The 13092-nt window shown below is 35.5% G+C and overlaps 1 protein-coding gene across 2 annotated transcripts in view; it reads right to left on the bottom strand.

Moving 5' to 3' along the window:
• The window catches only part of BLTP1 (bridge-like lipid transfer protein family member 1), a 117046-nt gene that overhangs the window by 15901 nt on the left and 88053 nt on the right, over positions 1-13092 (bottom strand). Inside the window, exons 63-72 of one of the 2 annotated variants that reach the window (XM_059827004.1) lie at positions 12073-12182; positions 10460-10550; positions 9844-9906; positions 7910-8154; positions 7074-7289; positions 5560-5740; positions 3957-4149; positions 1649-1810; positions 1397-1536; positions 127-328 (exon numbers count right to left, since the gene is read on the bottom strand). In XM_059827004.1, the coding sequence (XP_059682987.1) occupies positions 127-328; positions 1397-1536; positions 1649-1810; positions 3957-4149; positions 5560-5740; positions 7074-7289; positions 7910-8154; positions 9844-9906; positions 10460-10550; positions 12073-12182 (1603 nt within the window). The remainder of the gene's footprint in view (positions 1-126; positions 329-1396; positions 1537-1648; positions 1811-3956; positions 4150-5559; positions 5741-7073; positions 7290-7909; positions 8155-9843; positions 9907-10459; positions 10551-12072; positions 12183-13092) is intronic. The other variant, XM_009811688.2, reaches the window with a different exon arrangement.

The raw sequence follows: 13092 nt of genomic DNA, 5'->3' as shown, positions 1-13092 counted from the left end.
TAATACATAAATGTCTAGCCTTAAGGTGTGTAAAAGCTTATCTTCTGCTCTAATTTTAGACAGCTGAACATTACATTCAGTTATGCTACAAGCTGCATATAGTACAAAAATTCATATACGTATTACCTGGTGCTCCAGATTTACTAACTGAATTTTTCGAGCCACTCTGTGAAGTATTGCCACCAATTGACACATTTTCTGATAGGTACGTTGTGCCTAATGTTTCCAGTTCTCCTCGGTTTGAAGAGAAAACAAGATCCAGGGAAGGCAACTTCAGCATACATTCAACTCTTGATACAGGCAAGCAACTGAACTTTATTTGAGAGGGCTGAAACACAGAAAGAAAATACAGCATTCAATGAACAAGTATGAAATACTAAAAGCATTCCCAGTTTGACTTATAAAGTGCTATGTATTTATTTTTTAAATCTAAGCAAATTACAACCTTTTCAGGCTGGTTTTAAAATTAGTAGGGTAACCTGTATACAAGTTCATATTCACATTAATTTCAGGGAGTCCCTCCAACACCAGGGCTATTATTTGGAACCAGTTTTTATAAGACAAAGACAGGAATCCTGCCTGCAGCAGAGGACATCTAAGTCCCCCTCTCTTCTTCTTCCCCCAGTCAATTAATAGCTCACTCATCTCATGTGAGAACTACGGAGAATTACTTGACTCTTGAGCTAATGCTGAAAGCCTCAGCTCCCCTCAACAAATTTTTGGCCAGATGAGTTTGCAGTAAAAGCTGAGAGACTGGTGTGGTTAATTTTCCTAAGTATATATAAAAAAAACCCCATTTGTTAGAATATGTTATTCAATTTGGGAACATAATCAGGTTTATACCAGAAAAAACGGTTGTTGAAGCAAAGTGCAAAAATATAATACCAACATTCAGATCAAGCTCAAGTGCCCTCAATCACACTGTGGCAGCGCTTTTCTCTCTGACACATAAAGAGCCCAGATACATCAAACATTAAGCAGTATGAATATGCTTTGTAGATAACTGTACATTCCGACACGTCCCATGTAAACTGAGCAAATCTTTAATTATTATTTTTGTTTTGTAATGTTACCTATAAGCAATGGATACAAATACTAGTTATTAAAGATATTTTCAAAAAGAGTCCAAAAGAGACAAGGAAGACGTAATGATTAAAATGCTCAGAACTTTTGTGACTTCTCAAAAATCGCTCTCTTCTTTTGGTCTCCATGGGACTAAGATATGTCAGAACTTCTGACAGAAATTCTATTTTATCATCACAGTAGACATGAATATCTCAGAAAGGACACTTGAAAGTATTTTTTATTTTTTAAAAAGCAAACTTAGAAGCATGGATTGTCTCAAAGACTGTGACTGGAGTTACTTACTATACTGAATGTTGAGTTAAAACCTCACCTGAACTCGTACATAAACTACCACATCTACAGGGAAGGATGAATATGCTGATGTCGAGGACGATACTAACGATGTTGTGGACTCTTCTAAGGGATCTTGTATATCGAATTGTCCCATGTCTTCATCCTGTGAACTAACGGCTTTTAACAAGTAGAAGAACTCATTAGAAAGTGGAATTTAAAGGGAAGAGCAGCTCAATGCCACCAGAAGACAAAAAAGCATAGAGTACTAGAGTACAAATATGCAACTTACCTGTGTAATTCCTTTCAATGGGTGTAATCGGAATGGTTTCAAGAGCTTTCTCTAGAAAGTCCAGTAAGCATGGGCTAATCACCATTTCCTCTGGCAATGACTGGAGCGCAACCCATGCATATAGCTTAGCAGTTTTCACTCCACCACTTCCTTTCCCTTTGGCTGCAACATTTAAAAGATAAATTTGTCTAATAGAATACCATTCAACAGTAACTGATAAACATTAGAAGATACTTCATAACTAACAGCTGTTTCCTCTAATTCTCTGTATCATCATCTGAAAAGGCGTCAGTTGGTTAGAAAAAATTAAGCCGTAAGTTTTCACTAAGAAAACTATGCCAAACCAACTATTAGTCTGTCATGCTTGACTGTAATTCCATTGTGCATGTTCTTGACCAAGCACTCTTCTGTCATTGTCACCACTTCGCTTTTTAAAAAATAGCACTGAAGTCGGACACACACAATTCTTCTCCAAATACACAATGCAAAGTAACCACAGCTGACTGGAAATGAAAGTGGAATTAGGAAAAAATAAATACATGCGCCTGGGAAGAATGAGAAAATACATCAAGAAATTAAAACTGTAAATGGCAAATGCTACGATATTTATGCAAAGAATAACTAAAGATTCTAAATGAGAATTTTTAAAAGCTTAGAGCTAGCCAGATTATAAACTAATAAAATGATTGTTGTCTTCTAAATCTGTGGCAGAAGCTAGCACTTGGATCCACGCTCACCAAAACATAAATATGCACAGAAGGTATTAGTACCCGCTCAATTACTGTCTCTATGAAATACAGCTATTAGAATGAATAGAGATAAATGAAGATACTGATTTTAAATTCTCCAAGAAAAATACAAACATTAAATGACTAAACGGAGCTTAAAAATCCTTTTATTTGCTAAAAAAACCAAGCACTGAATTTTCATTCTATGCAAACTGTTCTGTCTAATGCCTCTGACTAGATTGTCTTATCTTGCTCTTATTGGAGACCAAAGACAGTAAGAGAAGGTGGTTTCCATTCCAGAGGAAAAGTAATATAAAAAAAGTAATACAAATAACAATAAATGTGTTTCAAAACAATTCAGAACTAATAAATATTTATAAAAATACAGTGCATAAAGAAATACAATAATTGCAATCCCTAGTTTTGGAGTTTATATCATCATACAAGTGCAATTTCCATAAGCCCCCCACCAAATATAGAGCTTACAGACATAAAACCAACACGACTGAGTAAATGGACATGACATGGTAAAAATTAAAAGGCAAAGGTGGAAAAGAGGATAGGAAAATACAGAACAAAATTGAAGAAAAGTAGTATAAACCAAGATTACACAGATCATAAAGAGGATGGACACTTAAAGGAGCTAATGGTTCAACAGCATGGATAATGGAGAAAGGTGTCCCCATTTCACTGTTCTCTCCCAGCATCTCTGCTGGTTTTATAAAAAAAACAAACCAAACCAAAACACAACCAAAAAACCACACACACAACTTTTTTCAGTTATTAATTTTGCCTGCTCATCGAATTTTGACAAAATTTTGGCTTTGTTTTTAAAGTGATATTCAAATGCCAAAGGAGAGAAGAGTGAATGTCTCAGAAGTTGGAGGTGCAATCTACATAACTCTAGATCTGACATGATGTAACAAAGGACTCCTGCTTGAAAACAGGAATCATTGGAGATAAAGCAAAACTTTAAGTATTACAACTCATGTTACTCCAAATCATGGTTATTTAAGGGCCTGCAACAGTTGAGGACACTAGTCTGATACTCTGATTAATACAAATAAGTCTGAACAGCTGCTTTAGTACTACAAGAAATAACCTAGTTCCAGAAGGCAGTAATTTATGCATTACTTGTGCAGCAGAAGGCACTTAAAAGCTGAAAGTATTCTTTGAATAGTGTAAAGTATGGAAGCAAGCATTCATCCGAATTTTTTTTTTTGTGGATTGTGAAGAATAAAGCAGTCAGCATTGACTTTTTATACAGATACTTAAACTTTGCTTTCCAGTAATAAGCATTATTTTGTTAAATGAGAACAGGGAGAAGGCAGTGACAGCCCATCACTGGGATATGGTGACTGTGACAGAAATATTACTGAGACTGGTTTGGCAAGAGATTTCTAAAAATGCAGCTTTATGAATTGCATTCATGCTTCTGGGATCAGGTTTCTGCAGCCAAAGTTGAAGACTTGATAAATACAGTGCTTCAGGAAATGTGCAGACAGATCTAAAGCTAGCAGATTGCATGAAGGAAAGATATATTTCCGTGGTAGTTTTAGAAGGTTATTGTCTATAAGTACCTGATGGGATGGGTGGGGGTTGGGGAGGAAGTAAGGTGTTAGTCTTGCTGTGGATAGTACTAGATAAAGGAGGAGATGTGGCAGTATCTTTCATACCATACAGCTTGGACTCTTTGGAAAGGGTTCTTGGCAAAGAGGAGCCTCGAGAAGTATTTGGCGATTCAGTCTTTAAAGTCTTAGAGTTGTAGTGCAACTGCAAAGCAAAGAAAGATCAATTTACTTCATAGAAGTAACTCAATTTCTGTACAGCAGTTTGGTGTCACTCCTTCCCTTCAAAAAAAATTTTTTTTCATTATTTACAAAAACATCATTGTAAGATACATTATATTCCAATTCATGTTTACAGATATAGCCAGTGCACATAAAGATCTGAAATCTTTGTACAAAAAATAGATAAATTAATAAACTACAAAAAAAATAATCAGAGAAACAGAGGAAAGGAATTATTTAGGAACAATGCCTAAAGCTTGCTCCTCCACTCTGTTAATGTCATACACATCCTGTGCCACCAACTATTTGTCGGCATAGCTTTCTTTCTGTCTTTCTTTCTGTCTTATTCCACTACTAAACACTGGCATACAGAAAGTCGCATAAAAAATAAGAATAATAAAATATTCCAAGAGTTCACACCACCTATACGGGCATAATACACTATCAATGAAAATACAGAACAGAACAAAAGCCATAGATAATGTTTAGTTATTCCTAAATCTGACTAAAAGCAATGGGCAGGACCTGAGGCATATCCCTGAAGATAGCCTGGAATACTGGAAAATGGACACACATAGCCCCCCCACACTGACAGACTAGAAAAGCCAGGCTGTTTCAAGTGAAGAGCATTTGATTTATAGCATTGCCTCAACTGATTTGCATGAAGTTTCCATGCAGCAGTGACCTATTTTTCCTGTTGTTACTCTATAGCATTTCAAATCACGAACGCAGGAACATTTCTGTTGAGACTCTTTCTTACTAGGGTATAGAAACAATTATTAAAAAACCAAGGCAGTGTACAGTTTGACGGTGTTTGAGTGAACATTGTCTTAAGAAAACAGGTTTTATACCAAGATTCTGGCTGCTATAATAAGCAACACAGAAGATGCAGTACAAGAACTTTTATGTGTTAGTGAACCAACTACTGAGCTGCCCTTCCCATGAATTACCCACAGTGAACAGATCTTCCTTTATTTAAGAAGGGCATACAATCTAAATTACCTGTCAGAGAAGAAAACAGCCAAAATTAATGTCTGATTTTAGACACTAAAGTGTTAATGGAACTGATTTCTTTTCATTATATAATACCACATACACTGTTTGTTATGGAGCATCATTTGACATAGTTCTATTTTTGATGGTACATAGAAGATTTTGGGGTTTTTTTCCCCCCTAAGTAAACAAGGGTAAAAACACCTATCAGTTTTCAATGTAGTATTACAGAAATCATTATTCCTATTTTAGCAGTATCTGCGTAACTGAAAAAAGATTTTGCCGAGATGCTCTGTATATATGAACTTGTACCAATTGTAACAATGTATTTGCTTTGAAATCATATTTGAGTAGGGAGAAAGAGCAAGTGCTTCCCTGCTGAGCTATATACTCCTTTTACCTTTACATCCACCCCAGGAATATAAAAAACTGTTGTTTCCACATCACTGGATTTTGTCTGCAGAGATGATGGCACTTTCTTGCCAGCAAGTAAGTGAGTAGTAGATGCATAATTAGTTTGAAATTTCTTCTTTTTTGAAGGAGACTCTTGATCCAAACTTCTGGAACTCCGATCGTAGCTCCTAAAATAAATACACTGCATGTTATTAAAGCAAGCTTAATACTCATATTAATAAGAGTATATTTTCTGGTATTAAAAAACCTAGAGATGTCTAAACCAAATTTGTAGTATCAACTATATAAGGAAGCATTTCAATCTCTGCTTTATTCTACTTCCTGTGACCTCTGCTCCCTTTCTGTCTGCCCACTCTGGTTTTGCCATTTTCATTATGTGATTATTTCAGGCAGTAAAATCTACAAAATTATTGTTATGTCATTAGAGAAACACCTTTCAATGCTCTGTACTCTTACAGTCAAGTTCATCTACATTACCCAACGTGATCTGTGACAGCTCTTTGATATGCAGAAAACACTTAACAATTTTCCTTCTCTGCTGTAAAGCCTGTCTTAATATAAATTCTTAAGAGATTCTTTTTCCTTCTGTATCAATTCTTAGAAAAATGTGTCTTGGAAAGACAGAAACCAAATTGCTTTCTAATTACAGATCTCCTATGTATACCTCTCACTAAGAAAAGGTATTTCTCATTTGTTCCTATTTCTTACAATTAGAGTTAAAACAAGTAAATCTCATTTCCTTATACTATACTTATTAAGAATTATCTTCGTTGACAAATAAGTTTCTTAAAATTCTCCATATTATTAATAACGTATCAAATTTTAAGAAGAAATGTAAAGCTGCCACTAGATTGCCAATCACATACACATGAAAAAATGAGAATTTAAAAACCAAAGATGAGATCAAACGTCATTAAGATCAGAGGTAAAGCACTTCTGTTGCCTCAGATAATACAAAAAAAGCATTTTATTAAGAAAGATACATAGCATGTTTTTACACTCAGAAAATAATGGGAGCCCTCAGAGATCATGAGAAAAGATACCAGTAGCCCAAATTTTAATCCAACCATTATGTGGATTCACTGGGTTGTAAAGTTACTTCTTTGGAGGCTGGAAAAAAAAAATTAATCCAAGTGCTTTGAAAGCCTAACATTTTGTTTAGGAAAGATAAAACATGATTTAAAAAATAAAAAAGGAAGAGAGGCATATGCTGATTCTTGCTAATCAAACGCAACTCCCCATGCCATACTCGGCCATAACAATTGCAACTTACGGTGATGCTATGAAGTAGTGATAATTACTACGAATAAAGTGATAGTAATAAACTAATGCATACATCTTCTAGGCTTTTCAAAATAGGTCAGTGCTTAGGAGTCATTAATTATTGCACATATGGTCATAACTTAAGTGATGGAAATACCACATGGACTTAAGAGCTAAAGCAGAATAAAGTACTCATACCTTGTTCTTCATAAGGCAACTACGTAACACGTTTCTTACCTTCGTAAACTGATGTCATCATGTTCTTGCTGAAGCATTGTAGGGTGCAGTACACATTTTCCACAATCAATTTCAACCCTGATATCAAGTTCAAAGTCAATATTTCTCTCCGTGGTTGTGCCAGTCATACTTCTGTTGGTAGGTGTTGTTGGCCAGCGCTCAGTGAACAGTTGGTGGACAGCAGCGAAGCCTGTTGCTTTCTTGCGAGAGGTACTCCTGCACAGGCACAATTGTGGATTAGGTATTAGCATGACATTCACCTGAACAGATGGTAGGAGGCATTCTTAGATTATGTCCACACTTTGAAGAACTTTCTGGAAAAGGCCTTATCTGATACACAGCAATACAGTGATCCATCTTCCATTAACACATTAAGTAGTATCCTTCCTTAGTATAGGGTACTACAAAGAACTACGCCTTTCTTAAATTCTCAATCAAGAAAAGGAACAAAAAAGACATACAATAATTTTCATATTTGTAAATATTTACATGCACTTTGTGGGGGTATAACCACTGGATAAAACTGAAAGTTACGCTGTATTTGACAAATCTGTCATTTCGTCCCACTAAAACCTGCCCCATGCCTCAAAAAACTCACTTTCCAAGTTCTCTTATACTGTTCCAAGCCCTGAAATTTCTAATGGTTTCCTCCTGTTCAGATCCGAATTCCTCCTTCTCTCACAGTCACCTCTGCCGAACACAATCTCCCTTGCCTTCCACATACACACTTTAGGCAAAATTCAATCTTTCATCACTAACAGGTTTTGTAGCTTTAATTTCAGTATTTCCAGTGTATTTTCTTAATTTCTGTGTTCTTCCTTAGGACTATTACTTACGGTGGTTTCCTATAAAAATACGTCCTCTCTCTTTCATGGTCATCCTCCTTCTCAGAGTCCTCACTGCTTGACGATAAGCTGTCATCCCGGCGTCCTTCTTCAGGCTGGAAGGGAATGCCGGGTGAGAAGACTACTGGAGTTTTGGGTGAACCAAATACCGAGCATGAGCCTTCACTAGTAGATGAGTAATGGGAGGGACCATCAATAGTTACAGACAAAAGGTCCATTTCTGTCTCCTCTGGAAACTGATTATAGAAAGACAAAAAGATATTAAATTTCCACAGATACCGTTTCCATCAAGAATGCAAAGAATGCATTAGATAGCTCTGGAAATAAAAAAGCAAGAGTGCTATGAGAAACCCTCACTCCCAAGTTTCTCATAATACAGAGGCAGCAGGTGCAGAAATTGCAGAGCGGATTATGAATAAGAAAGAAATGAAAGCTTGGTGGGGAGACATTTGCCATCGCCTAGTGATTCAGCTCAGTCTGTTAGCTAAATACGTATCATGCTCTGACCAATTCACATGACCAGAAGGAATGGAAACATTTCATTTAAATTTAAAAAATATTTTGAAAGAAAGGAACAAAAGACAGCAAAAATCATGACGAACCTTGTAGAGGGGTGAGGCACCCAGGAGCGTTAGTGAGGCACGCATGCAGAATGCTAACACAGAATGTATGGCACCGGTTTAAGTTCTGGGCTGTGCTCTTGGGCACGTGTGCTTTAACACAAAACGAACTTCAGGCTAAATTTCCAAAAGGGGCCTCCTGTTTCTCACATAACACACGCCACAAGGACCACACAAGCAATTTTCGAACATTAACATCTTTAATATGCATGTGAAAAACATCTAGAATGTTAGTTTAACACCAGCACTACCTATGCAGTGTAGAGCTGCACAGTTTTCTGCAAATTCAAGTTAGAGCTCTGCTGAAGTTAAGAACTAGTGTTATAATCTCAGTAAGATTTTTTTTTTTTCAAATATTCAACATTTGATACATTTAAGTGTTTGATAGCATTTTGCTACATTTGATACATTTAAGTGTTTGATAGCATTTTGCTATGCCAACAAAACTTGAGCTAACTGGGCTTTTTTATATACAACAACAACAAAAGAGGGTAGGATACCTTTAAATGTGAATATATTTAAATATGCAAAACACATTTCTGTTACTTTTCCACCTCTCTCTCAGAAATAAGAATTTATTTCCTGGGAGCGTGAGGTGAGTTGGAAGGGAGAAAAGGTTCATTACTATCTCTTGAGTTTATTTTTTTGTTTGTTTGTTTTTGTTTTGCTTTTGGTGGTTTGGTTTGTGTTTTGGTTGGGTTTTTTTTAAGAAAAAAAAAATCTTTACTATTTTCCCTAAACATGTTTTTTTAAAGCAGTTAAAAAACTCCATTTGTTCTCTGGGTATTAAGTTTTGGCCCATTCCCTACTCACTATTATTTGAAAATGTATTACTCTCCATTAAATATAGGAATTCCAACAGAAGTAAAAGTGTAAGAAGATGTCCTCCCACCTAGCAATTATTTTGTACTGGTGTTGATGCCTGCGATCTTGGAACACAAAGTAACAGATGAAGACACCTGCACACATGCTAAAATTCTCTTCTAAAGCATCAAGGCTAGACTTATATCACTTTACATCAGCCTTGATCAGAGTCTTCATAAATATACAAACAAAATTCCAATAATTCATTTCGCAAAAACTACCAAGTTTTAGGTCTACATAAGGGTGTGGAAACACACTGGAAAGTTCATCGACAACCAATCGTGTTCTGCTTACTTTTGAAAATATTTAAATTTAAATATTTTCAAATTTGATATACATTCTGTTTAGCTGAGCGCAAAAAGAGATGAAACATTGAAAAGCAGCTCCCTGTGAGATAAATTAGTTCTCTGGCAAAGAATACTTGCTTCTTCTCAGAAATACCTGAAAATACCCTTCCCCTGGACAGCTGGATTGTTGTGCAATCCCCAAAGCTGTTTTATTCAACTTAATTAGAAGTGAAAAAAATATATAAATTAAAAACAATTACAATAATCTCAGCCATGCAAAACCAACATAATAGGAACATTTTAAAAATGAGAAAACATAGCAACAAACAAAAGCAAAGATTCAACAATCCATTTCAAACACACAGAAGGATATACCTGTATGGCTACAGCAAACTGACTAAACACCCATTTCCAAAACTCTAAATATATTCAAACACAAAAAATATTAGATGATTTTTTGCACACTTCTGATAAAAATTCCAAAACAAGTATATTAATTGTGTCAGCCTAAAAAAACCAAACAACCCCATTTTCAAATACTTTCTTTAATGATTCAATTAATTTCTGTGTTAAGAAACTAAAACACATCTGTCTTCTATCAAAACAAATCTATCTTCCAAAAACACATCCATAATTTGAGGCACACACCAACAGAAACAGACACACAAAAACATACAAGCAATTCAGGTCTGCCTAGGTATACCTTCTTATGAACTTGTGACCAAATGGCACAGGAAATATAATTATATGGCATATAAAGTAATTCTTACAGAATCCTGTATGTTGAAAGTTACTCTTGGCCCAGGAGATGCAGCATCTACACGGATATCTGGGAGGTCTTCACTGTCTCCTAGTCGAGAGCTATAAGCAAAACCAAAACACAACAGCTTGTTGAGTTTTACTACAGGATTTTACATTCATGCAAACATTTAACTACACAAATACAAGGCAATAAAAAAGTACAGTCAGTACTTACGATTTTGTTATGGAAGAAAGTATAAAATTATAATTGAAGCACTTAGGGTGCACAAAAAGGAAAAAGGAGGGGGAGAAGGAAAAAGAAGGAAGCTACACATTACTTGTGCAGTAGTCTATCACTAACCAATCTCTGCTTATTTCTTTATGCAAATTTTTCAATCCTGAGCCAACATGCAGAAATTATAGAAAAATAAGATATTCTTGATCTACCACATGGGACATAAAACAAGTTGGCAGTGGCAGATTATGTAATCTCTGATGCAACTGAAATGAATTATTTACCCTTATAATATATGCATACTACTTTTCATTCACAAGCAAAGCACTCATTAAGTTTTTCATAACTTTGTGTTTCTTACAGAGCAACAGAAGAGCCCCATTATCTTTTCCATACAGTTTCTGGTTCTCTTCAGATAACCTTGTGAAAAGGTAAAATGAAAGTCGTTTTCATCTGACAGATCTTGAACTAGAACCTTCATGCCTTCAACACTTGCTCTGCTTTAATTATCAAGAATGCTAATTAATTCAGAAAAAAGATTAGTTTTCAAGGGCACCTTGAAAAATTCACTTTAGAGTACTTCTAAAGCTGGTTTTATGCTGGAATATCTGCTGTCTGATATTTTCACATCTGGATTATTTATACCTTTCCATTCACTTCTACAGGAGTATTCAAATTTGAAGCAAATTTCTATTAAGAATTTCTATTCACATAGAAAAAAGTCCAAAGAATTCTAACACTCCTCTCCACCTTTTTAATTTTCAGATCTTTTGTATTTTATACATAATAATGCAGCACATTTCTAATTCCAAACTTTGAATGCTTCATCTGTATCTACAGGAGCAATAGACTCAAATACATGTATTCTAAAACCAAAACAAACACTTTACTAGGAGGCATCATTATACAACTACAGTTTGCTCAGCAGCCATTAAATGATGAAACAAAAACAATACACATTATACAGGTGGAGAGATTAAAAGAAAATTATTGTTCACCAAAAAGAAGAATGTCCCTTTCTTCTTCTCATTACAACAGCCCTTTTTTATGGCAGATGATAGCAAATAAAGTGTAAAAATCGAAATGATTACACTATGCCATTTTCCTTGTACACGTTTCTCCAGTATGTCTTGAAAGCAGGATTCTGTAGAAACCCTAAGTTGTTGTAAAAGTGGAAACTTCTCCTCATTTGACATACTACTAAGTCTGTCAAAAAAGAAGTTTCAAAAAAAGGTGAAAAGTTACTTTTTAGAACATGCCTGTCTTCCAAAATGACCGCCTCCTATCCAGTTCCACCACATATAGCTACTGCCTATAGTAAAAGGACTCTTATGGCCAAAGTCCAATGTTTCCTCTGTTACATATGCTGCTGTTGTTACCACAGATCTCAAATTCCCAGAAGCTTACCTTGTTCTGTCCATTCGCTTCAGAGGTGGTCTTCCTGATGCTGAAATACTCTTAGATCGGCTATAGCTGGGTTTGTAGCTGAGACCCCATTTGTCTTTCAAGGAGGCAGCCTAAAACAAAAATAATATTTAAATGCAACAACTGAGAACACAGAGAAAAATTCTGGCAAGCTAAAATACTATTTTACACTGGTGTGCCAGTGAAGTTAAAAGATTTTTTTTTTGTTCCGTAATAGCTAAAATGCATCTCCTATCAGCATCTGCCAGCATCTTCATCTTGCCTCTGGATACATGTTCACTTTTCATACTTGCTGGAATTGGTAATGTCCTGTTGCCAGGAGAAAAGTATACCTGAAGCTAATAATCTGACCACTTAGACATCCTTCCTAGCTACAACTACAGTAACAGAAGAACATAAGCTAAAATGAGAACACCTGAGAAAGTGCTGCAAACAGATTACTATTTGAAAGATCTTTTCTTATTAATGAAGCATCATGCTTGGACCTCATGCACTAGGACACACTGAAAATAATGTTTTGCCAGGTTTGTGACCAGGGTCTGGGAAAACAGCCACATATGTTTGTGGATTACCAGCAACATTGCCTGGTTTTTGTCCAGTTTCTTCTACTGTCTATGCTTAGTAGCTTGTTTTTATTTTTACATCACCTAACTCTGCCAATATACTATTTATATATAGAAGACACTTACAGAAAGCACACATACCAAGTGGAATACAACAGCTATCTATCATTTGCCCAGGCAGTTAACACGCTTGCCCCTCTATCTGCATTCATCAGTTCAATAAGCAATCATTTTAAAATCTGCTAAGAGAAGGAGTAAATACATATTTTCTGACTATTTCTTCTGAGTGTGCAAATAAACCCATTTACATTATAGTATCTGTGAAATTTCAATTTTTCTATCACCATTATTACAATGGAGAAAAACCTTTTCCTGCCCCCTCCTAAAGGTAAAGGGGTTGCTGAATTATTTGGTATTCTTAACCTTCTTTTTCCATTAC

The sequence above is a fragment of the Gavia stellata genome, chromosome 19 (genome assembly GCF_030936135.1).
Source record: "Gavia stellata isolate bGavSte3 chromosome 19, bGavSte3.hap2, whole genome shotgun sequence".
NCBI lineage: Eukaryota > Metazoa > Chordata > Aves > Gaviiformes > Gaviidae > Gavia > Gavia stellata.
The sequence above is the reverse complement of the archived record's forward strand: the minus strand, read 5'-3'. Positions and strand labels throughout refer to the sequence as shown.